Source organism: Leiobunum rupestre, chromosome 1, assembly GCF_980474605.1.
Source record: "Leiobunum rupestre chromosome 1, qqLeiRupe1.1.hap1, whole genome shotgun sequence".
Classification (NCBI taxonomy): domain Eukaryota; kingdom Metazoa; phylum Arthropoda; class Arachnida; order Opiliones; family Sclerosomatidae; genus Leiobunum; species Leiobunum rupestre.
This window is the reverse complement of record NC_143384.1, coordinates 46,406,556-46,433,023: the sequence shown is the minus strand read 5'-3', so window position 1 is coordinate 46,433,023 and position 26,468 is coordinate 46,406,556. Positions and strand designations below refer to the sequence as shown.

Sequence of the window (26,468 nt, the reverse complement as noted above, 5' to 3'; positions counted from 1 at the left end):
TTCTATCGCCACCTGGCCGTCATACGGTACAATTAATTAACGTTCAGCGCGGGAAATTTAATTTATATATGTTTATATGTATATATTTACTGACTTTTGTTGATCTTTAGGAAAGTTGAAAAAAGATATCCCTTCATTTAATTTCCCTTGAGCATTGCAACAATTTAAAAAGCTCGAACCACCGTAGAAACGACGATTTCAATTATTTTGCTATACCTATTTCACGAGAAATACATGAGCGTTGTCATATACCGTACGACCTCTAGAGGCCCTGCAGTCAGCAGGGCTACCAGGCACTTATCTAAAAAAGGCCAGAGTCGGCTCCCCTTATCCCTCTTTCATGATAATAATACTAGGTGAAAGTGTCTGCTGATCAATTTCGTGAACTGCGGTTTGTATTTCCTCCGCCATTGTTTTTATTTTTATTTTCCCATAAAGGACGTTTCGGCATCAAGTTCTAAGGAACCCGAGAATGATGAAACATTCACATGTGTTCTTAAAGGCTTTAAGTAAGGCGCTCTTTTTTATTATTGTGACTATAAGTGGAAGTATGTAATACATTTCTAACGAGGCAAGACGCGATCTCCATACACAAATGTTTTTCGCTCTAAACATGCACCTTCGCTGGCTCCCGCTGATTTTTCAAAATACTTTTCGGAAGAAAATATAGTGCGATGCGAAACACATCAAATCTCTAAATCTATTACATCGGGAAATATGGATTATAAATCAATGAATGTTCCTAGACCTCAGGCGACTTGAAACAGGTGTTAAATTAAACACGAAACAGTAAAAAGACCATTTTATTTAAGTTCTAAAATCCCGGTACTTAGGCAAATATGCCTTCATGTGTAACGTTACTTTTTTCATACAACCTGCTAATAGCAATAAATGGTTGAACGTACCCACCATGACCAACTTACCTATTCTGCCTTTACAATGAAGCGCGCATTGTTCACTATTCGAGATAGCGTAGCTGCTGGTCTAGAAAATGGTAGGCTTATTATTAAATTTAAACTTAAATAGTTTTACCAGGGTTTATAAGGGCGAAACACACAGTAATTATACACTTAAACATCATATGAATTACATTAAAAGTCAACATTTTAATACTTATTCATCAGTCCCCTTGCATTTATATGCGAAACAAAAAAATACTACGTCATATGAATAGCTTAATCTATCCAATGTAAAATTCAAAATTGTCCAAAACGCAATAGGAAGCTAACTTGGCCACTAGGTGTCGCATGAAAAAATTTTTAGATTTAAAAAATCCATGTATTCTGAATAAACGAAATATACACAAATATTTATTTATCGGGCTTTTGGAACTCTGTGGCATGTACATTTAATAAGGTTCGTGGGAATTTTCAACCATCGTGCTTTCATTATTAATCATTTATTTGTGGGGTCTTTTGTTGTTCATTATTTCAAGTAATTATTTCGTAAATAACAACATAAAACAATGAAATTTTAATTAAAAGCTTAAATTTAAAAAGTGAAGAAGTTGAATTAGAATAGTGGAGCAACTAAAAATTATTAATAATAGAGAAACGGCTAAAACATTCTAAACATTTTGGGACAATTGAAATACGCTCTAAGGTTGCTCTACACTCCAACGGGTTTAACCTGTCTACCTTCAACAGGATATTTAACTGCACATGGGTAAAAAAAGCGGGTGAACGCAAGTTGATAATTGTTTTAAAGGCGGTGATTGAATCTGTGCTATGAAATTGATGAATTTTTTCTGCTTTAAGGAATACTTTTAAATCGGTAACCAAATCCTCCTTAATCTACTGGGAGCGATTCCACATTTAAATGATATTTATAAAAACATTATATAATAATAATTCTTTATTGACATAAAACGGTTTTCCTCGCCACAATTGTGCTGGGCTAAGTCCATGGTCAGACTTTTAAGCCCTATAACGCATTTAAAAAAGAAAAAAAGAGCACAACACAATATCTAACCGAAAATTAATATTGACAGAATAGTAAATTAATTATTAGAAAAGGTGATAAGATTAATTGTACATACATAACTAGATTAATTATGCCTCTAACAAAAATTCAGTACATAGTCTCGAGCAATTTTTTTGAAAGCAGATAACGTTTGGATGTTTTCGATCTTAAGGGAGTTAAAAAATTACACCTTTATGGAAAATAGAGTTTAGTCTATGGGTAAGTCTAGACTGAGTTGTTAGGATTCTTTTTTTATTTCGAAAGTCTTAAAAAGAACTCGTGTTAAGATTAAATTAATTATGCACCTCATTATGAATGAAGACCAGAGAGCTATTGTTTACAATTTGTGGTATTGTTAGTATATTAAACAATTAAAAAGTGGGAGCTGTGTGTTCATAGTAAGGTTTCCGATCAATGATTCGTACAATTGAAGCAGTAAAAAACGATATGTATTACCTTGCGTTGTATTACCCCAGACGAACGTACATTAATTTATGTATGAATAGAGTAAGGAATAATATAAATTAACCATAATGTTTTTGATAAGAATATGTCGGTTTTAGAAATAATATAATGAAACTATTGTACGAGATTTTCCTAGCAATAGAATCCACGTGTTTAGACCAATTAAGTGATTCAACAAACCAATAGAGCCAGGTATTTGTAGAAGCCAACACATTTACATTCAGAATTGATTGTAGGGGTTTATCTGAGATATACATGCCTACAGTTTTTGATTGGTTTATTACTAGGTTATTGATTTTAAGCCAGTATTTAATTGAAGCTAAGTGTTCGTTAGATTTTGCAATTGCTCGTTTTAGATCGGAATCGTTGTTTAATAATAGGGAATCTTCCGCGTACAATGTTAAGGGGTCATCATTTAATAAAAATACAATGTCATTAAAATACAAATAAAACAAAATTGGGGACAGTAATAAGGGCTGTGCGAGTAGTGGTTTTAGGCAATCGAGTCGGTTATCGAGTATCAAATATTTTTTCATCGAGTATTTGAGTCGAGTAATATTGAAGTCGAGTCGAGTAATCGAGTTCTTGATTAAGGGGAAACTTTCTCTTATTCGAGTCGAGTAACTAAAAAAAACCTCGAGTAATATTTTTAACGGGTCCGGTTATCGAGTACTTGATTAGGAGCTGGTTTTTTTCAAGTAATTATGAAATTAAATTTAAATAAAGTGTAAAGTATTTTTCAATGCAGAAAAATATTTCTTTAATTTAAATGAACCACAGTTTCCACATCTTTGTAGGTACGGTTTATTGTAAAACGGTAAAAACCCCTCTCTGCACTTTGAAGCAACGAGAATAGACAAGACTAATACTCGACGAGTTTAGAGAGCAGCTTATTCGAGTAATCGGGTATCCGAATATGCAATTTTTTGCTACTCGGTAATCGACGAGTATTCTCCTCGACCTCAAAAAAGGACGAGTACTCGTTGATGTTCACACATCGTAAAGTTTGATTACTAGAAAACGAATGATTTATCTTGGTTTTAATGTTTCTATGAGATAAGATTTTAGCCATCAATGGAAACTCCCATAATATGGAGTCTGAGTATTAAGCGTTCATGGTCAATGTAGTCAAATTATATTTTTAAATCAAGGAAAACAGCTACCGTAGTGTTAGAGGAGTCCAATGCTGTTAAAATGTTATTGAATACGTGCGTAATTGCGTAATCAACACCGCTATTCGGCCTAAAATTAAATTGCTCATTAGAAATCAGATTAAATTTGTTTACAAAATTTGTTAAACGGACATTAAAACATTTATCGAAAATTTTAGCTAAAACAGAAAGAAGAGCAATTGGTCGGTAGTTACTGGGGTCGTTTATATCTCCCTTTTTTAGGATAGGAATAATGATTGTGTTTTTTAAATCTGACCTTCCCGGCGATTAACGCTCGAAGGTTTCCCAAATATTTACAAACTTTAATAATGCGCTTTCTGATTCGCTAATTAGGTTTTATTAAGATGGTCATTTTTCAGGTTAAATAAATCCATTCGAAGGTTCGACTTTCTCCACTATGCAAGTTTTAGAGAAACGTTCCCAAATTGTAAGTATTAGAATTACGTTTATTACTGTTCATTATACGCTATTTCATTTTAAACTCTTTAACTATTGGCACGACCAAAATGGCCGTTATGGTTTGTTATTAATTCTTCTTATTAGTTCCTTTGCACGAAACTCCCTCCAATGATGCTGGATGCCAGAAAATCTTTGACGTAATGTTTCCTGAAGGTGTGTTTTGTTTTGATCGTTCACTATTTTCCATTTTTCTCAAGGGGCAGTTCACTTTCTTAAAAGATATATTTAATAAAATAATTGAATTGAAATTGAATTGAATTAAAACCAAATATATGTAGCTTTGGATGTATAAATATCTAAAATGGTTAAATCATGATTAAATTTTATTTTTAATTATTAGATCAGACTGTAGCAGATTGATCTGCCCCTCCGTTTTTTATTATTTCGTACCTATATTCCATTTTAATTTCATTTTAATTTTGCATTAAGTTTTGCATGTTAATAAATCTTTTATTAAAAATATTTTCCCAGAACTTTTAAGCTAATGTCCTAGCATCAAAAACCTGATATTTAATTATCATTTTACAATTTTTCTTTATTGTTTCTCTGAAGCTGATAATTTCCCTCTTCAAAGTTCTGGCAGCATGCTCGTGGGGGGGCAAGACAATCGGGGATGATTTTATGGAAGCGTCCATTTCGCGGGCCCAAAAAACGCATAACTTTGGCACGTGTAATGTTCCAAAGTCACAGCTGTATATTTCCTGCACGGTTATTTTAGGCCAGTGATTCTCAAATGGGACTCCATTTCAAATTCTAGGGAATCCACAAGATTTTGAGGTGTGCTATGATAGAATTATTTTCAACAGAAAAAAATTAAATACCGAACTTTTTTTTCCCACGATAAGTTTGAAACTGAAATGGGGTTCCACGAGATGACAAAGCTTGAGAACCAAGGTTTTAATCGTATCGAAAAACGTGTCCTTTGGACGTTATTATAAACGAAGCTCAAATGCGTCGATAAATGCTGGAAATGATTCCATTAGTTTTTAAAATTTCACCGCATTTTTATGGTTTTAGAGTTCATAATCATGTTTAGTAACAAGATGTCACGGCCACACAACCCCCCTGATGTATTAAATATATTTTGAATATTAATTTAAATTTAGACAAATTTTCAATCATCTTCTACATTTGTAGCCTTTGCACGCCTCGGTAGAACGTATCGGGTCTCGGGAAGTTCCTTTAAGGAGGAAGGAGCCAAATCATGTAAGGACTACATCAATAAATTAAGGCCCGGGTGCTCGCTCAACTTTCACTATTGGGGTTGGCGAGTTAACATAAGGAAATTACAATATATGGTCAGTTTGATGTCTAGGGGATTTCATTTAAATTAAATTAGCTTAATAGATACTAGTGAAGACTCGGATTGAGGTTTGCCATGACAATGTTTAATAAACAATTAATCATAGATAAAGTAAAACAGTTAATAATCGATTAAATCAAATTGGACACTTTTAGAAACACATACCCACACAAGTCTTATTTACATGTTTACATACATGAAAGCTAGATTACGTTAGTCCTGGTGGCGCTCATCAAGATGGCGTTGAGTTCCAACGGAGATTGGTGTCGTGACGGTGGCGCGAGAAATGGACACGCGGCCACGTTGGCTACGGATCCGAAGCCGTTTCTTTTCTCGGGATAACTTCTCGGAAAAGCACGCACTCCGCGTCGTCGGGACTAGAAGCCTAGTCCAACAAGTTGCGCGCGAACCGCGGTGTCTTAACACCCGTCTTCAATTTTATTCTCTCAAGTCTCTCCTCGGTCGCACTTGTAAGAGCACCTTTAAAAAAAGTTTGAGTCCAGTTTAAATATGAGTGGGGTCACGTGGTCTCTTGGAATTGCATCCTTTTTGGACCAATCAAGACCCGTGCCCCTGGGAATCCCGGGACGAATCCCTACCCACGAAGTTATTTTTGGGATCGTCACCAAGGTCCGGCATCTACAAAAGGATAAATAACCACCACCCGCATTTCAAAGTTGGTTTGGTGAAAGACGCCAGCTGTCCACCATAAAATGAAACACTTTCCACCCATTCGGGGTGACGACCATAAAATAAAACACTTTTCACCCATTACGGGTGAGCGTAAAATCCAAAAATAGTAATACAACAAGATTGGTAACGCGTACACAAATAAATATAAGAAATAAACATCTGTTGGCAAAGTCGGCAAACCTCAATACTTTCTTTGTCAATTCGACAGGGGTTATAAAACTAAAGGGGGCTTCTTCGGCAGTCCCACAGAGAAGGAGAGCGAGTTGGATAATTGGGCAACGACACACAGATGAAATGAAGGAAGGCTCGGTGGAAATGGAGGAGATCTGGCCAGTTACAACCCCCATTCGCTTTTCTGGTTATCAAGCACCATCTTGGTGTGCTTGTAAAACCAGAGCCATAAAAGAGGGGTTAAAAGCTCGGCCGTCCAGCGCACGAGCGACCCCTAGCTAAAAGCTCTTTGGGAGAGAGCGTAGGAACAAATAGGTCATAAAATAGCAAAAGTATTTTCTCATTATCAAAATTATCTTGAGATTTAAAATAATCCAAAATTTAACGTTACACATTTACTTTATAAAAGTACTATAAAAAATCAAGGGGAATTTGGTCGAAAATTACCGTTTTTCAACCATCCAATATATTAAAAGCAATATCTCAATAACCCTGTCGCTTGACATAACTAACCCACGAAGCATTAACAACCAAAGAGTAATTTTAACTCAAATAAAAATACATGCCCACGCTTTATTACTCACCCTGTCCATTAATTATGATCAATAATTCAATCATCCGGTACATTAAATTAATAAGTGCACTTTAAAAAACGTAAGTGATAATTCATAAGAATATCAACCGTCCTGTACAATTACCCAATTACCCGGTCCATTAACATAATCAGGGTACTAATTCTTAACAACTGATGATCAAATGTTCTACAAAAAAATAATTACAACGCTTTATCAATCAACATGTTCATTAGGAACAATATTTCAATCAGCCTGATAAGCGCAATATAACAACCTAAATGGATTTTTTTCCAAAAGCAGCACTTTCTCAACAACTTAGTACATTAACAACTATCCAAATCACCTGGTCATTCATCCAGTGTAGAATCTTTTTTATCAAAAAACGTCAATTTTGTTGGTATAATAACAAACCCCCTGTGTAAGAAAACTGGCCTTATTAAAAATAAACTCTGAAAGTTCCCAACATAACATAACCAACACCCTGAATAGTAATACACAAGTTATCATAACATTGTATAGCCAACGGATTATCAAACGATAGTCAAGATAGCCAATACCCTGTATTACAATCGTGCGGTGCTTTAAATAGCACTCAAAAAATATCCAAAGCCCTGTAGAAGACAATGAGGACAGTTCATAGAGGTTTTTGGTGTCTAAAGCTTGTTTTCCACTAGAGCGCGTCATAATGTTATTTTCTTTACGCGCGTAAAAACGTTTGAACGTTTCAAAACTGAGAAACGCGTCCTAACACGTGCCAGTGGAAAACAAGCTTAAGGCCTTTGGCCGACATTATAAGTTCGTTCTCAAATGAAAGTTCATAGAGTTGTCTAAGGTCGAATATCAAATGTTTGGAGACAGATGGCGCTTCTATTCTGAATCTTGAAATGTTACAAAATTAGAACATCACAATAGTGCGTACGCGGGTTGTGCGGTCCCGCTAATTGGTCAGAAATCTCACTTAAAATTAAATTTTCTTATTTCGACCATAAGTCCATAAATGTAATTCAGAAATGGCCAACACTAAAAATGAATTTTCAACGAAATCGAACCTAATTTAAGAAAGGTATTCCACCCAAAATTGCTAAAAATCATTGAAATGCTCAAATGGCCCACATGTGGGCCCCAGATCTCCAAAATTCATGCTCCCGAGATCATTATAAATCCTTTCGATTGAGATAACCCTTGCCCTTCTACGCATATTTCTTTGAGGGTTATGTGGAATACGGTGGCGGCAGCATCGGCTACACAAACCCCTTAGGGATTGTGTGTATAAAGAGTGAAATGGTTTAACACAACCATACGCGATTAGTCATTGGTTTATTTCGTCTTAATAAAAATCTTTTCTAGTGAAAGTTTAAATAAATTTCATATTATGTTTTATTTTAAATAATATAAGAGATTCAATAATATCTTCGCACTTTGCACTTTTATAACTGGGACATTAGGCGCATTTTGGGAATTAATAATATGTGGGTTGTGACAATAATGTATTTTTTTCAACTTGGGGAGAATGATTATGTTCGGGGGTATACTGGTCGCATGTTCTTCCGGCACGACTGGGGAAAGGGAAAATGTCACCAGAGTGTGCTTTAATCACGTTGGAAGACGTCAGTCCTTGGAAACCAATGAGATACTGGTCAGATTTGATTGTTTTAGCGGGAAGGACCTTACCTTTAGAGCGTGATGGTGATTTTGAACAATTTTGAGAAATTTGTTGAAATAATAATACATTCTTGGTTGTTATACGAAATTTACGAAGGTACTTCCCGTTTTCAGTGTATCCGCCGTCGACTTTTGGTTTTTAGTATTATTTTTCTTTTTAAAAAGTGACTCCCACTCGTAAATGTAAATTCACTTTTTTGTTGGACTCGAGATAAAACATTAAATTCACTTTCTTTCCGAACGGGGACGAATATTGAGGGTGTTGAGTTTTTTTAACAAGACGTTTCAACTTTGTGTAGGAACTCTAGAAATTGTCAAGTCAGTTACCAAAAGGACTGGATTTATTAATTTAACAAAGACATTTTTGGATAATTATAAGTGAGTAATTGAATTGTATTTTTATTTATTATTGTTCTTAGTATGTTACTTGTAATGTGGATTTTTTCAATACAATATTATAGCTGCTGCTAGAATAGCACTACTTGTAGTGCCACCGCCAGCGGGTTGGTCGAGTAGGTTATAGCCTACGTGTACAATTCACAGGTCCCCAAACGTTTCGTTAATGGGTGCCCAATCCCATAGGTTTCGGTAATGAACAATTTTAAAGACGAAAGTGTGTATTTCAATGTTAAAATACCACTTAGTTTTCATTTGAATATAAAGTAATAAAAAATTGCTATTTTTTTAACTTGAATTTGAAAATATTTTTTTATGATATATTGCAATTTTTTAAACTTGATTTTGAAAATATTTTTATGATATATTGCTATTCTTTAAACTTGAATTTGAAAATATTTTTATGATATATTGCTATTCTTTAAACTTGAATTTGAAAATATTTTTATGATATATTGCTATTTTTTAAATTTGAATTTGAAAATATTTTTATGATATACAGCTTTTATAAAAACTGGAATCTCAGAAATATTTCGTTTAAAACCTTTTCGTGTTTAAGTAAAGGGATCCGTAAATGTCGAGCCTGCGTTTAAAAACCTCCCACCTGGATTCTACTCGAATAGTAGCTAATGACCAAAAATTATCTTAAGCAACGGAAAAAGTTTATTGATTAATTTTTAACGATCAGGATATCCTGCTATGTACAGGTTTAATTGTGTTGTTCATTAGTTAATAACTAGAAGCGTTAAAATATAACATCTCATTGTCATCGCTCTAAAACAATGCTAGCAAATTGAAATAGTACTACAGAGTCGTCGTTTATTTTATTTGAGTAGTGAATTGGTGGCCAACATGATGTTTATCTAGAAGATAATTGAAACAATATAACACGTGACAAGAAATAAATATAATCTGACTTCAGAAGGATAAGTTAAATTGATAGAGACGAAAATCGGCCGCGATATTATAGTTAATATAACCTCAGGTATTTGGTGTGGAACACCATCGTTTGCAGCTCTTTCCGCTCTTGTTTTTGGCTTTAGAAATGTTTCGCACCACTGTACATAAAGATTGTTTTGCAGGTTATATCCGCCTAATCGCCTTGCCAGTTAAGATATGTATCCATGATTTTATTTCGGGTGGCGCTCTCGAGCCTTAAAAGCAATGTTACATTTGGCACCCTTGCTTCGTTTCTCAGGGAGGGGGTTGAAGTTCCTCAAAATCTCTCCCTAAATATGCCCTTGAGTTCAGGTATACATTCCTTTTGCGCAGGGAAAAAAATTCCAAAGGTTCATTCAAAGTCACCCAAAATAATTTATTTACCTACAAATACAAATAAGAATGTAATTATTTCAAGTTAGGGAGAATAACTATGCTACCAATCCCCCTTGTGCTCTAAGAGTAAGCTCTTCTCCACCTAAAAATCAAATCATCCTAGTATTTCATTGTTTATCTAAAACTGACGCGAATGAAGTACACGCCGGTAACATACATTTGCCATCCCCTCCCCACTCGTGCCCGGGGGGGGGGGGGGGGTAATTCGATTGTGATGGAGAAACAGCACGTTTGAGCATAGTCATTCTCCCTTACTAGAAATAATTACATACTTGTATGTACAACAGTACTTTATTTATATGATTTTCTATATTTTAAAGTTAACGGAGCGTTTCTTTTGAAGGAATACAAATTTTAAGAATTGCCTTCGCAAATGTTGCCCTATGATTGAACTTAACGATGATGATCACCTAAACTTACTACAAGCACGATATACTCCACACAATCAGGTGCAGTGTTTTTAGTTTAGTTTTTGACTGTATTTTAATATTGAATTGCACCACTCAAATTTAGAAATTCGCCACTGAACTTTATAATTGCAATATTCTTTGATTTGTTGCATTAATCAAGTCATTTAAAAAATTTCCAGGTGTACCTATTTGTAAGAACATTTTGTTACGTCACTATTCCATTTGAATTGTTTGGCAGCTCGAGGAATAGAAAGACTTTCTTGACACGTAAGTTTAGACTCGAAAAAAATACAGGGCGTTTATGTCTTAATCTCTAGGGTGTTTTCATTGTGTCGTTATTAGTCAAAAATGTGTAATGAACGTGGTTCCTACATGTACAGTCCTTCGTTTAAGGGGTATGTGGTTCGATTCTACAACCCTCCTTAACCATAAGGATTCCTTACATGGGAATTTTTTCCTTGTGTTCGACCACGTGGCCTCTTCTTAGACAATGGCGTTACCCGAACTTGTCCTTGAAATGCTTGTTAGGAGACGGTAGCTTTGGCATCACTTTTTAACGTGGGACGAGGCCTAGCCCCAAAACAATGACATATTGAAATAATTAATCTCGGAGGTTAGTTCAATTAGATATTCACTTTGAAAGTTGGCCTCAATATTTAAGGTTTAAATTAAATTATGAAAATAAGTATTGGATATAGTGAAATTCTTGAAGTTTGATTATCTTAGAGGAGATATTACAACAAATTTAATTTCCCCTTTAGGAGCCCTTTCTGAAGGGTATGACTAATCCACCTGTCCGGGCTTGTGGACTCTTGCGTAGGGCAGTTATGATGAGACCACTTTGTAGTAGGCGTTAAGAGTTATATGCTGAGCTAAGGTCAATTTTTCTCAAGGATAAGAGTAGAATACGAAATTTCGAGTATAAGGATAATTTCAAGTTATTGGGACAATTTTTCATCCTTATGAATCGTAAGAAGAATTGTAGAATCGGACCCATGGACCTTGAAAAGTACTGTTCAAAATAATATTTTACCTCAAATGTACCTAAAAAATTGAATTAAATAAATATTTGTCTATATTTAGAAATGTCAATAACGTGTTTCGATTATTTTGGAGATATTCAACGGATTAAGACATAACTCCTTATAAATATTTATTTCGAAATGTTTAGATGCCATAGTTTCCTTGCTTAAACTTGTATTGTTTATTAATTTAAAGGTATAAAACGGATTTGCACAGCTGGTATTCGAGATCATTTGAGAGTTGATTGGTTCACCCACGATTTGAAAGTATGTAAATTATAGTTCATTGCAGTTCAGTGTTAATGTATGTTGAAAAATTTAGAGACCTTAAAGAGGTGTAATAAAAATAACTTGATTTGCATTGCAGGAGAACGGCCTGCCAACTTCTTTTCGAGTCATAATTCTGTTTAACAACGATTTCAAAAGTTACCATTTTAAAACCTAAGGGTCCGGTGCAGAGACGTTTTTAAGAATCGCTAAATTGGGATTCCTCGGTAAATTAACAGAAAGGGGACGTGGTTTCGGAAAATCGCGAACTTCGCACCAAATCGGTGTGCAGAGACATCTCGATCGCAAAAATAACAGGAAAGCGTTCTGTTTATTTTGCGAGAGGTCTAGGGCAGTCGCTAACCGCCTAAAAGCTCGCAAAAACAATGGCGGATTGTGGTACGCACAGAGCTCGGGAAATAAATTGAGACGTAAACGCTTTTTACCTACTTTTATAAGATAAATAATACAACACGATAGTTCAGAATCTTATTAGAATTTGAGTTTCTAGCTCATTATCGCTTTCCGAAAAATGTTTTTATCAAATTATTGTCAGAGCCAAGGCCTAACCACAATCACGATTTACGAAACACTAAAATAAGCCAGCCACTGTCATCGACATTGCAATCTTACATTACTACTTTGGGTGTATTCTAAGCCTTGGTTTATTTATAGATCCTTATTTGCTGGTAGTGCATGCAGTGGGTTTTAACTAATGAGTCAGTACTTACATGGTGAATTGGTTCAGTGTCTCAAAGATCTTTAGCTATGAACCAGCGTTTATACCTATTCAAATAGTTTCCATCTACCCAGAAGAAACCATTCCTCAGGTAGACTAGGAGTTACGATTAAATATTATTAGAATATTCAAGTCTATTTGGCATGCCTCAAGAGCTTACCAAGTCAATTTGATGTAGTACCTTAAGAGTGTTTGTCAATTAATTGTACACTCTTATATCACCTGTTACAATTTATACCTTGACTAAACTATGTAAATGCCAGAGAATTTGGTAAAACAACAACTTATATCAAAAAGTAGGACCATTGTTTTACGTGTGATCAATATTTAGCTAAAAATTTTATTAATTGATTTATTTTATAACTACATTTATTTTAATTGCTATCAGCTAAGTTTTGAAATAAATATTTGCCCAAAAACCAAATGATATGGTTAATTTTCTAACAGAGAATTATTTTCGGAAAATGTTGGCTTATAATAGTAATAAAACTTATTTTAATTCGTTATTTTATAGGTGTAAAAACCATATTATAAAAATATTTTTTTTAAATAACAAAACCATTAAACTGTGTAATAAATGCAACTAATCTAATAAATAATAAGAGTAAGAAAATTATATCATCAGAAGAAACTAATTTTCAGGCACTATTTTATCGCTTTAAAAAATATTTTGGATACCCTCTCATTCTTCAAAAACTGATGTACTGCCTTACATGCGCTACCTTAGAGCAAGAGTCAAGCAAGTCTAAAAACCGCTATTTGAGAAAAACCAGTTTTAAGTTCGAAATCTAGCATAATAACAATGATAATAAGTAATGAAAATTGATAAAAATGGAGTGGAAATATATATTTAAAATTTTGTACTGACAAGGAGAGTACCCGAGCTGTTCATTGCCGATTTAGTTCAAAGTCGGCCGTAATGTAGACCTATAAGAGATATTAAATTTCCCAAAAGGAGACGTTAATGCACTACCCATTCGATTTGCCATTGCAACCGAAAATGTTTTGACCACTTACAACCAAAATAAGATTTTTTCCTTATTTTACCCAAAATGTGTTACAAATTTACCCTAAAAATGTTTCAATTTACCCAAACTTGATGAAATTTACCTAAATGTTGTCCAAATTACACATTTCGTGATATTCAAATATTTCAAAATTTTCGTAGCTAGGACCCAGTGAAACCGAGAAAATACCATGCTTTTTTAAATGGAGATTTTATTGTTTTAAGTGATCAAAAACATTTTCGGTTGCCATAGCAAATCGAATGGGTAGTGCAACGTCTCCTTTTGGGAATTTTTATATTTCATATAGGTCTACATTACGACCGACTTTGAACAAAATCGGCAATAAACACCTCGGGTACTCTCCTTGTGAGTCACCTTAATTTCAAAACACTCGAGGATTCTTATTTTGAATTTCTTTCAATAGTCACGTATCTCGACTTACTTGACTTTTGCTCTCAGGTAGCGCATGGCTATATTATATAAATATATTTTATTAAGAAATATAATGGATTGGTCCGTGACTTTGGTATAAAAATTCGACAAAATAACAGGAATCGCTAAAACGTCTCTGCACCGCGATTGCAAGGATCGCAATATAAACAGCTCGCTAAATCTGAATCGCAAAATAACGATCCTGTTAAAGTTAACAGGAATCGCAAAACGTCTCTGCACCGGGCGCTAACTTCGCAAGCAAATATATCAGAGTTAATTTACAAAAGAAAATCGTTCGTTTTCGGCAAATTTTAGTCTGTATTACATCATTGCTGAGCAATTAACATTGATTATTAATTGGGCATTCATTTCTGCTAAAATTTAGTGTAGCAACGACCTCGTGACCTTGGGTGAGCCGACTGTTTTTGCTCTATAGTATCTGAAATTCGTTGTAAAGGCGTTATTATTCGACTGAATCTTGTAGCCCAACTTTTTGGACAAGAACAGTTCACACAACGTCATTGCCTAAACAACGAAATTTGGAAAAGTACCAATAAAGTAGCTTCGGTTGAAAAAGACGAAATATATAAGCTCATAGATAATAACAAGTTTGACACTGGCGGTTAAATACAAACAAGCGACCATTGGTGGTTTTCTTGTTTTGCTCTACTTCGTACTGCAAGAACTCCAAGTTCAGACGATTTAGAAAAAAAAATGGCCGATAAGTTGAGCACCGACCAGACCCACCCATAAGTTATGTCGAAATTGGACCTTATGATGCTGAGCGAATACCGAATTAGGATTAAAATTACCCCACATATGGTTATTTGGTGTAGTAGAAAGGGCCATCTCTGGAAAACGAACATTCATCGGACAGCAAGAGTAGATTAAGAAAACACTGCAAGTTACAGAAGTCCTAAGTACATAAGTGCTGTGTGGTGAGAGATTAAGTTGTGTATTGATTAATTGATTTCAATATATAATTAAAGTAGGTAAAATGATACCACGGGCTTAAAAAAATTATATATTCTAGAATGTATAGTTCCAAAACCAGGTTACTGAACTTACGATAATTGTTGTTTTGCTTTAATGAAAAGTAGATCTCTTTATAGTTTAAAAGTTATCTTTTTTTAATATATTTAAAAAGCATTAGTTAAAACATTTTTTTTTAATTTAAAACATTTTACTCAAATCTTGTTTTTTGAGTTGCTTGATTTTTGAACTAAGATAATGTTTTTTTAAAAGAAAATATGGTTTTCGCCACTGGTATCAGAGTTTATTATAGAAATAAAGGACTCTTTAAGGCTACTCCGTTAATTGTGGTCGCTTTAGTGATAATAGTGTTTTATTATGTCAATTATATAACAAAATTAGTTTTATTACGTTAATACGAACCAACAATGAACTGTAATTTAAAAGATTTGGATTTTTAAGTATTTTGATATATTACATGTATATTAACGCTGTTGAATATTTGTTTATTCTTTCGTTCAGACGAAGGATATGATCTGGCTTGATCAAAAACGTGACGTCAGTGTTCAATTGGCGCAACTCTCTTGCGTTATCCAATTTTTTCTGGAGTATGTTATTCAAATTTTAAAAGTAAGCCCATTTTTAAAATATATTGGGTTATGTTATAAACGAGGGGTAACACAGTCTCAGATAATCTGTACACTGAATTCGTGCATTTAGCACTGTTAAAGGTACATATTTTTAAGAGTTCGAGAGTTTCATTTAGCACTGTCAAAGGTACGGCAGTGTACACCGAGTTCGCAGAGTGTCTTACCCCATCGGTTATAAAATTAGACTATAATTTTCCTTAAATTTTAGGGAGCTTTCTATATAACGGAGATTGCAACGTCGAACTACTGTCCTTACTTTTACAGAAAACCCCTCTATCAGAAAATCTACCAGAAAATTTTAAACTGTAAGTGCTATTTATTTTAAATTATTAGTGTTTTATTAAACTCTTTTGAAACATCGAAGTTTTACAATATTACTCAGCGCTTTTCAAAAATGATTAAAATCGATAACTTTGAAATTATATGGGCCCCATTTTCAAATTTTTTGTATAAATGAATGTTGAAATGCTCAATCAAAAATCAAAAAATAGCTGGTTATACGTGTCGTTGATGGTATATCATTGGACAAAGTATTTTTTGATCGTGAGCGTTCTGAAAATTATTGAAGCAGACGTTTGCTGTAAATATTTGGTCAAATTTGAAGACTTGCCAACTCCACTGGAAACTCGCGGCTTTCGTGGTTTTCTTTATCAACCTTGGGTTTTAACTCCAAAAATTACCTAGTAAAAGTTCTACAATTATTTCTGATGCGCTCAGCGAAATTAAATGATTTACTCTTAATTTAAAGAACCTTCAAGACAGGTGTGTTATTATGACTCCCAAGGCATATGAAACTGAGTACAGCCTTTGGTAACGATAAATCTGTAATCAGTTACGTAATCACTTTAGTACAGTCAGATCTACAAGTTTGTACATCGATTACAGTTAGTGATCAGCCCCTCGGTCTGACCTTTCTTGCTAAGACAAGTACGCTGTAATTTGGCAATTTATTATTTGTAGATTCATAGTTTATTGAAGCCAACTTCCTACCTGTCCAAAGAATCGATTAGATAGTTACAACTCGTGATACGCGATGATGCATCACGCTACGTTTGTGATCAATTTTTAATAACACGCACTTTGTCGAAACACGAATTACGTAAAATTTTTATGCAAATCGATCGTGTAGTTTTCTACACGAAATAATTAATTTCGAGAGGGAAGGATATAAGGTATCTCGTAGCACGGACAACTTTATTTGTTTAGCGCTCTCAATGTTGGCCGTCGTAGTATCATATAATAATCATTGGTGCTGTCCTAAGATAATTAAAATACCTATGGTATCCTGAAAAGCAAAAACCACGTAACACAAATATATTTTATATATATTAATGTTAAAATTTTGGGCTATATTTTACTTAATAGATATGGTTACGAGTGGTAGATTACAACTGCTCGAGAAAAGTGAAGTCGAGGAATATGAAGAGAGTGGAAATTGGTACGGCCCAGGAACCTTAAGGTTTATTTCAAAGCCAAAATCCTTCAGACCCATTATTAACGTCTCCAGAAATAAATTGAAAAGAGTAAGTCATTTTGTTAAACATTCCCAAGTCTTAATCTACCAAGCTAACTGACGTTTTGACTCGTTATGAATAAACTTTTCGATTTGAGTTCAAAACTTATTGCAATCGATAGTTAAACAAAATCCAAGTATCAAGATAAGGATTTTAAGGCAGGTTAGCCATCGAAATATTTTGCGGCCCTTGAATCAAATCATTGTACTATTTTAATCATTCAGCATTCATTCAAGGCCAATAAGTCCAGCGTAACTTTTGAAGTTACGTTAAGGTCTACTAATTCACCGAGTTTAAGCAAAATCGGTGGGTTACACCTCGGGTCGTCTCCTTGTTAGTGAAAGACACAGCTTTATCGTTATTTTAAATATAGCAGTATCTTTATTGAAAGTAGCAATTTTTTGAGTTATGCGTTGACGTCTTCTAATCCCCTGGTTTAAATACCTGATGGCTGCCCTATTATAAAATTGTAATCTCAATTTGAAGCCAGTCAAAACTATTTAAAATAGTTCATATCAATTTATATTTATTTTTAATTTAATACGGAATTTTTCACACCTATTTTCCCAGACACATTTCAGGTCAGGCACTGCCTTAGGCTCGCCTATGTAATGTAGGTAAGAAAATTAAATTACGGTCGATATTTTAAAATGAAGAACCTCATTTCATGTTTGTGATGTACTAATACTTGAAACCTTCATTGGCATTTATGTAGACGCTTTTACTAGTTTCTCGGAACCCCCTATTTTCGCCCAAAGTAAGATTTGTGAATAGGTCAAACCATATTCATTTTGTTTTCGTTATTTCATCACAGTGTGCAAAGAAAGATATCTACTGGATGATGAAAGCTTTCGGACAGCATTTGAATTATCTCGAAGTAAGTTTTTTGACCGAATCAATTTCTCGTCTCGCAACTGACAACTAGAGTCTCGGTTATTTGGATTTTACTCCAAAAACTATTTTTACAGCCAGCAACACCCTGAGTTTGATAGAAGAAATGATAGCCACAGATTATAACGTAATTAAATTATTTAAGTAGTATTAGTCATGTCATCTAATTATTAAATTAAAATTATACATATTAAACCATTATTTTCAATACATTAATTAAAGTATTTTACTCTCGGCTTCGCAAGACGGCAGTTTTAGGGTTCCAATGAGAAACTGGGCCGAGATTATTGAGTATTAAGGGGAGGAGCGTACTGGGAGACCGTGTCAGGTGGATTACTAGAAACGCTAAAACGTTTCAACAAATTCATAAATTAAATTAAGTTCTAGAAACACTAGAATTTCAACTTAACGCCCAAATGAATCTGGACAATACAAAAATTAACCAGCGTCCATGGTTGTTTCTGTAAAATATAATAAATTGGTGGATCTTAAGAATCATTTTGCGCCTGAAAATGCGCTACCATTATAGGGTGTTAAAGCAGCCACATAAGCGTGCTATACCTCAAAATGTAAAGGTACTGTCACGCGCAAAAACGTATTTTTAAAATCGGTCATTAAAAAATAAACAAATATAATATACTGGGCATTTTTTCAGAAACTGCAAGAGATAGATCTGCGAAATTTTCAGGGTAATATTTCTAGTGTGGGATTGCTTTAAATCCTAAATTTCAGAAAAATCGGAAATAATTTCGGGTTTTTGTAAAAAATAGTTTTTCACCGGTAGGTGCTAGAAACAAGTTTCAATGAGAAAGTTGTAGAGTACTGTCTAAAATGTTCAATGGAATTGGTTTCATTGGAAAATAACACTTTTTCACCAAGATATGAACTGAAGAAAAAACAAGCTGTCCATAGGGGCCAATAGCCTTCGCATTTTTGTACGTAAATGAAAGAATTGTCTGAACGATTTAATTGAACATTTTATTCGAATTTTTTTAAAGAATTTTAAAAGTGAGGTTCTATGATACTTCTGTTTGCACGATAACGCATGTCTAGAAACGAGCGTCTGATCATATTAGGAGTGACAAGTTCGAAGGCTGCAATGATTCGGTGACGCAAATATTCGATGTTCTCAACGGGCATCATGTAAACTTGCGCTTTGATAAACCCCCACAAGAAAAAGTCCATGGGAGTTAGGTCCGGAGACCTAGCAAACCATCGAACGTGACCGTTCCTGCCAATCCAACGCTGAGAAAACTCGTTGTCTAGATGCTCCACTACACATCAAGGTCCGTGGGGTGGTGCGCCGTCATGTTGGTACCACATCTGTCTGTAAGCTTCCTGTCGAATATCTTCTAAAGCGTCTGCTATTTCGTTCTTCAAAAGCGCCAAGTAGCGTTGTCCATTAAGACGAGCTGGGAGGAAAAATGAGCCAATAACTCGATCCCTAAGCAAACCCGCCCAAACATTCAGTCGGAGTTGTTGTTGATGATCGTGAGGAAAACCCCAGTGAGGATTTTCGTCACACCACATGTGGGTGTTTTTATGGTTGAAAGGCCCATCTCTCCCAAAGGAACACTCGTCGGTCACCAGCATTTGATTGATAAAATTTGGGTTCTCATCAGACATGGTTATTAGCCAGTTGCAAAAATCAAATCTATGTTCCATATCTCCTTCGTGCAGAGCTTGGTGGACGGTCGCTCGATACGGATGGAAGTTGTGATTGTGAAGAGTGGTCCACACGTAGTTCGTCGATAATCCGAAATCGTCGCTTTCATTTCTGACGCTTGCTCGAGGATACGCAACAAAATAGGCTAGAACGGTGTTTTCCACGTTGATATTTTGACGACCTGGTCAACGAAATCTGGGATTGACGTGTCCGTAAGTCTGAAAGTCACGAATAGCTCCAAGAACGTTGTTGTGGCTTGGTCTTCTATCTGGATATCGAACGGTGAACAATTCACTAACCATATGCGCGTTACGATTGGCTTCAACATAAAATAACTCGACCATAAAAGCGCGCTGATCACGAGAATATTTTAGTGACATGTTGATTAGACTAAATTAACGTTAGAGAATGGTCGAAAACAAAAAGATTTAACATTAAATACTAATTGAAAACTTGACCTTTGTGCGTAGTTGGCCTACTGTAGGTCTAAATTGGCGTTTTGGTAAATTACATGCACTTTTTTTAAGGAATTTAATTTCTTTCATTTACGTACAAAAATGCGAAGGCTATTGGCCCCTATGGACAGCTTGTTTTTTTCATCAGCTCATATCTTCGTGAAATAAGTGTTCTTTTCCAATGAAACCAATTTCTTTGAAAATTTTCGCCAGCACTGTACAACTTTCTCATTGAAACGTTTTTTTCTAGCACCTACCGAAATTTAGGATTTAAAGCGATCCCACACTAGAAATAAATCCCTGAAAATTTCGCAACTCTATCTCTTGCAGTTTCTGAAACAAATGCCCATCAGAGCAATTCAAAACACCCTGTATTATTAGCACGCGTGATAAAAAAAAAGCTATTCTTTGAGGCTGCAGCGCGTAGACTTTTAAAAGTAAAAAACTGTGACGTAAGAGCCACATTTAAATATGAAAAATAAAACTATCACGGTGTCAAAAGTTAAAAAGTAAATCTAAAGCATACACAATGTGCTCGTTTTATATCATGAACGTGTTTTGAAAATATCATATCCGAAACCTTGCACCCGATAAATTCGAATCTAATAAATATTTGCAAAATATTTTGTCTGTCTGTTATATTGACAGACTCAAAAGAAGGTGAAGCAGATTTGGTGTGGCTACGAAAATGGGGCTTTAGAATTATAAGAAAATAATTAAACACTGTATAATATTGATAATACACAATTTTAAAATTACTTCATTTATCTTGATTACTTAAATCCGAACAACACCAGAAATATTTATTTCTTAGATTCAGAGCAGGATGAGGTATTTATTTATTTAAAATCTGCTCAATAAAGCTTTAAAAATGAGGTCTGGCTTTTGTTTGAGCATCGATTTATGCCAATTGAGTTAGAGACGCGCAGACGGTAACAAAATACAAATTTATTCTATTTTATTACGATTTTGAGGGGAATTTATGTCACGCAAGATACATGGCGGCGAAAAGTGTGGCTATTGGGGATTTAAATAATTGCTAGGGGAAGAGAGTTCCAATCATTGACGATAAATGATTTTGGCGCTGCGTAGAACAAACTAGGGGCTTGGAAATTTTGAGGGAATGACCTATAGTTTGGGAGAAATTGAAAGAAAAGAAATCATCCAAATTTAGAGTTAGATTGTTGTAAGAAAATCATGGAGTAAACAAAGGTCATTAAAACTGTGGCGCATATGGACAGGGTCAATACGATGGAAACGCAGATGAGAAGGCCCTGGAAGAGTATAAATTTTGTGGTTAAGCATCGCAAAAGCATTCTGAGCTTTTTGAAGAGCTAGGAGGTCCGATTGAAGGGGGGGGGGCGCCAGATTGGGAAGAAAAATCAAGATGAGGGAGAACCAAGATTCAAGAGTTTGGATGAGCTTGGGAGAACGAGAAAAAGATTGCAACGAACAACACCGGTAATAAAGCGAACCTTCTTCGATACTTTGTTTACATGGCTAGAAAGCAAGGATCAACAATAACTCCCAAATCCCGCCCATAGAGAGTAGTTTTAATGGGAACACTCTTGATTATACATACGTGATTGGAGTGATAATCGCCTCTTTCCAGGAAGGAGGCAAAGCGCAGTTCGAAAAGGAGAACGAAATGAGAAGGTAAAGGGGGACAACAAGAGAGGGCGCACAATTACGTAACAAAAGGGGATGTATGCCGTCAGAACCAGATGATTTGTCTGTTTGCATTTTTTGAGAAGGAGAACAATATCTTGTGGGGTACAGGTAAATTTATCAAAAGCATAAAGAGACACAGTACTAGGTACAAAGGGCAGAGGTTGAATCGCAGAAGGGGACGTTGTAAAAGAACTATTGGGTATCATGCCCCAAGACACTCTCGTTTCTAAACCCCAGTATGAAAAGCTTGTTCGAATTCTATTTCTGGAATTAAACCCAGAAATTGATCTAGCAACCCGAACCCTGAAAATCATTTTGGTATTTCCGGAAAAACTTTGAGGTTCATTTGGTTGACCACGATAATTTCTGTGCTTTAAACGTTAGCTCTTTCGAGTTGCAATCCAAGTTCATTTTTAACGATTTGTAAGGACTACAGCGCTTTCCTAAACAGCATTTGTTTAATCAGCATTTTCCAAAACAGCGTTTTTCAAATCAGCGTTTTGTCATAACAGCGTTTCTTTATACAGCGTTTCCCAAAACAACAAATTATTCAAACGGCGCTTTGTCATAACAGCGTTTCGCAAAACAACAAATTGTTCAAACGGCGCTTTGTCATAGCGGCGGTTCTCAAAACCGTATTTTGTCGAAACCGCGTTTCCCAAAACGACGCTGCTTTCTATAGCACTAATAATATAGGCCTATTGTAATACATATTTTTCTGGAATTTCGGCAAATTTCATTACTTAATGGTTTCTGCCGATAGTTAGTATTGCAAACTTACCTAACCTAACCTAACCTAACCCCTGAAGTTCATATGTATGTTATACATTTTCCATCGTCAATTCATATAAATTTTAAGAAACCGCTGTCTTGACCAAAACCGCTGTTTCAAAATCGCTAATTTGAGAAACGCTTTATTCAGAAACGCTGTTTATGGAAAAAGCTGTTTTGACAAACCGCTCTACTGAGCAACGCTTAACCAAAAAACGCTGAGTAAACAAAGCGCTCTTTCGACAAACCACGGTATTGAGAAACGCTATTTCAACAACCGCTGTTTTAACAAAGCGCCGTTGCAACAAAATGCTGTTTTGAAAAGCACGCTTTTGAAAACGCTATTTTAACAAATGCTATTTTAGTCAAGCGCTCTATTCCCTACATACCATTTTTAACATAGCCGTATTACTTTATCCCGTAATGAACATTCGTTCAAATTTGAAGTATAGCAGTTATTAATTCCTGTTTATATATTTTTTAAATCTTTCGTTAATTTCAGGTAGCTCATTCTGAAAGATATGGCTCTAATCTCAAAAATAATTTTGATATTTACGACGCGTACAAGTCATTTTATCGAGAAATCCAGAAGGAACCATACGAGTAAGGATCTTTTTTTTAAAACAATATTAAGATTTTCATTTTGTTCTTTATAGCTTCTCTCCAGCTCTCAACCGCATCGCAGTGTTTTGGTTGTTTAACATTAAAATAAATGGTGTATTACAATCAAAGTTAGGCTATTACATTGAATCATTATCAATCAAATCCCGATCGCCAGATATGTGTTTATTCAATAGATAAGCTGCAACATTTTAATTTCTTCTACGCAATAATTTAAATTGAACACGAAATCTTGTTATATTTAATTAAGAATTAAAATGTAAAACTCTATTAAATATTAATATACGCTTCCGCTTAAGCTGAATTTCTAATTTTCAGTCGGTGGTTTTATGATAGAACACTCGCTTGCCAAGCAGGAGGGTCGGGGATCAAATCCCACCATACGCTTTCGAAAATTGATAATGATACGTATACCGTGAACAATTAATCGAAACCCTGCCATTTGGATGCTTAGACAATTAATGTAACCCTTAGCGCTCGGTACGTCCCAAAAGTCAATAACTAGTAGCAGACGGAGAGTAGAAATGCACCAACATACGCCATAGCACATAAACAACACGCAATAACACACCAACGTACCCCATAATACACAAACAACACTTACAAGCACTCCAAGATACGTCAGCACAAAATACAAACCCACAAATCGCACCAACATTTATGCTATACCCAATGGAAGAAAGAACGGTTTTTGGGAAATACCTTTTCCACATTTTCAAAAAATGCGAAGGCGGTGATTACACTTTTAGTCCGTGAGCCAAAGGCCAAATTTAGCCCGATTGGTTTCATCTGGCCGGGCAAAATGTGAATGGTATTTTCTGAAAAGCCACTGGGGAGTATGGGAAAAATTGGTGGACGGTTCGGACGCACAACTTCCCCCCCCCCCCAAATGGGGGTTGAAAGGGGGAAAAATCCAAATTTCCCCAACTTTTGAAAGCTTATAGCTCTGCAACCGCTCATCCTAATTACTTGTGTAATAGCCTTTGGAAAATGTCTAGTTTAAAGTGATAGATGGCGTCATGCAGAAAGCGATGTCAGAATTAGGGAAATGTTGGACTATAGAAGACGATCTTTTCGATAAACTTAGAGAGTTTACTTGCAAAATGTACGCAACCACCTCAAAATCAAGTTCAGTAAACAATCTTCGCTATGACCTTTTTAGGCTGAAGAAAGTTCAAGTAGATTATAGTCGGCTACCTCCGAGCAAGGATGCACTTTACCGACATTCGAGACGCGCAAACTATCAAGCGGCTATTTGGCGAAGAAGTTTGGAAAAACAACCAGCTATACCAAGTCCAGATGGCCAGGGATGGATAATTGACGACAGCGAAATAAAAGTAAATTAGATGAAAGCACAGTCTGCGCCTAATTCAGTTTTGGAGCTAATGGCTTGTAAATGTAAGAAAGAATGCAAGTTGCCTATATGCAAGTGTATGGTAAATAACATTCGCTGTTCTCCAGCATGTATTCTTGAAGATTGTGCCAATATGATAGAGGACATGGGGATTATCGACTCTGATGACGAAGAATAACGCTTAAAAATAAGTGTAACGTGTAAATGTTGTATAACAAAATAAAATTGATTTTCAAATTTGACTTTTTTTTTCAAAGTATATTGTTCTCATTGAACATATTGAGGTTTTTCCAATCGCAGCTGAGCTATATCTTCGGAACTAAGCGAGATAGCCTATAACTTGACAATAGTTATTTGGCTTGAGTAAAGCTTTCGAATGAGCTATTACACAAGTAATTAGGATGAGTGGTTGCAGAGCTATAAGCTTTCAAAGGTTGGCGAAATTTGGATTTTTCCCCCTTTCGAAGCCCATTTGGAGGGAAAGCTGTGTGTCCGAACCGTCCACCAATTTTTCCCATTCTCCCCAGTGGCAGACTTTTCAGAAAATACGGTCCATTTGATCGAAAAATATGTGATCGACAGTCGATCATTATACGTTGCAATTGATCGAAATTCCATTTGATCGAATCCCATTTGTCATTTGTTCATAAGATCGAACCTTCAAATGATCGAATACTATTTGATCGAATTCAAAAGTATTTATAGTACCAGTTGGTATGTTTTTATTTAACCGAATGTCAATATGAAGTGCAGAAGGAATAATGATGGAATAATTCATTGCTTTAAATGTATTAAGCCACAAAGATGAAGAGATTTTTACTTTATACACTATATGATGGATTTTTTTATGAAATCGACGATAACGGCCCGTTGTTTTTGATATATATAAATAGGGTCAGGTTAGGTTAGGTTAGGTTAGGTTGATGTACGCGCGCCGTAGGCGCGTATGCACCGTTGTATACGAGGGGTCTGACCACGTTCACGGCCCTTCTACACAGTTAGAAAAAAGGGTTTCCATGGGTTTTATTAGGGTTTGCTTTGGGTTTAAAAAAGGTTTAGGAAAAAATTATAAACCCTTAAGGTTTGTTTTGGCAACTTGCATGGTTTGAAAAGGGTTTAAATGTTTAAAGGAAACCCCTATAGGTCAATGGAAAACCCTTAGGATTCCAATTTAAGAACCTATAGAAAAAAAAATAATAATTTATCACTGTTTAAAACCCTTTTCAAACCCTGCACGTTTTAAACTATCTCACGCCATCTACGCCAAAATTTGATACCAAGCCGCATAATTATTTCATAAAACGTAAAGGAAGACGGACTTTCCCCAAAATGGTTTCTCTAAACATCGTTGCAATCATACATCTTTCGGTGGTTCTGTGGTAAAACGCCCGCCTGTCGTGCTAGAGGGCTTGGGTTCGAGACGCGCCCGATGCAATCGCCAAAGTTTGTTATCAAGCCGTAAATTAAATTAATAAATTTTAATGTAATCTATAAATACACGGGATGGGGGGGGGGTAGTTGCAAACCCTAGGAAGTTTTTAAAGGGTTTCTAATGGTTCAATTTATAATCATAAAAGTGCTCATTTTTAAGCCTTGTGGGTTTGAAAATTTCCGTTAAAGGGTTTTGGAGGGTTTGAATTTGTGGAATTTTTTTTAAGAACCTTGGGGGTTTATAATCAAACTCTTTTTTCTAACTGTGTATTGCTAAAAATTAGGTACAGAGTTCGTTTTTTTAATAGGTCTTTCTATTAATTATGTCCGAGATAATATTTTGTTTTCTACGTCACTGCGCTCAGGTTGTTGTTTGTTTTAGTTTCTTATATGGGGAAGTAC

At 35.2% G+C, this 26,468-nt stretch overlaps 1 protein-coding gene across 2 annotated transcripts in view; it reads left to right on the top strand.

Annotated features, from left to right (window-relative positions):
• LOC149963091 (telomerase reverse transcriptase-like) overlaps window positions 1-26,468 on the top strand; it is a 65,854-nt gene that overhangs the window by 12,489 nt on the left and 26,897 nt on the right. For both annotated transcript variants that reach the window (XM_090170471.1, XM_090170470.1), the window contains 12 exons: window positions 439-509; window positions 3,959-4,026; window positions 4,143-4,211; window positions 8,762-8,840; window positions 10,537-10,642; window positions 10,783-10,870; window positions 11,822-11,892; window positions 15,565-15,672; window positions 15,901-15,997; window positions 17,058-17,215; window positions 18,021-18,083; window positions 23,163-23,263. In XM_090170471.1, coding sequence (XP_090026597.1) covers window positions 439-509; window positions 3,959-4,026; window positions 4,143-4,211; window positions 8,762-8,840; window positions 10,537-10,642; window positions 10,783-10,870; window positions 11,822-11,892; window positions 15,565-15,672; window positions 15,901-15,997; window positions 17,058-17,215; window positions 18,021-18,083; window positions 23,163-23,263 — 1,079 coding nt within the window. The remainder of the gene's footprint in view (window positions 1-438; window positions 510-3,958; window positions 4,027-4,142; window positions 4,212-8,761; window positions 8,841-10,536; window positions 10,643-10,782; window positions 10,871-11,821; window positions 11,893-15,564; window positions 15,673-15,900; window positions 15,998-17,057; window positions 17,216-18,020; window positions 18,084-23,162; window positions 23,264-26,468) is intronic.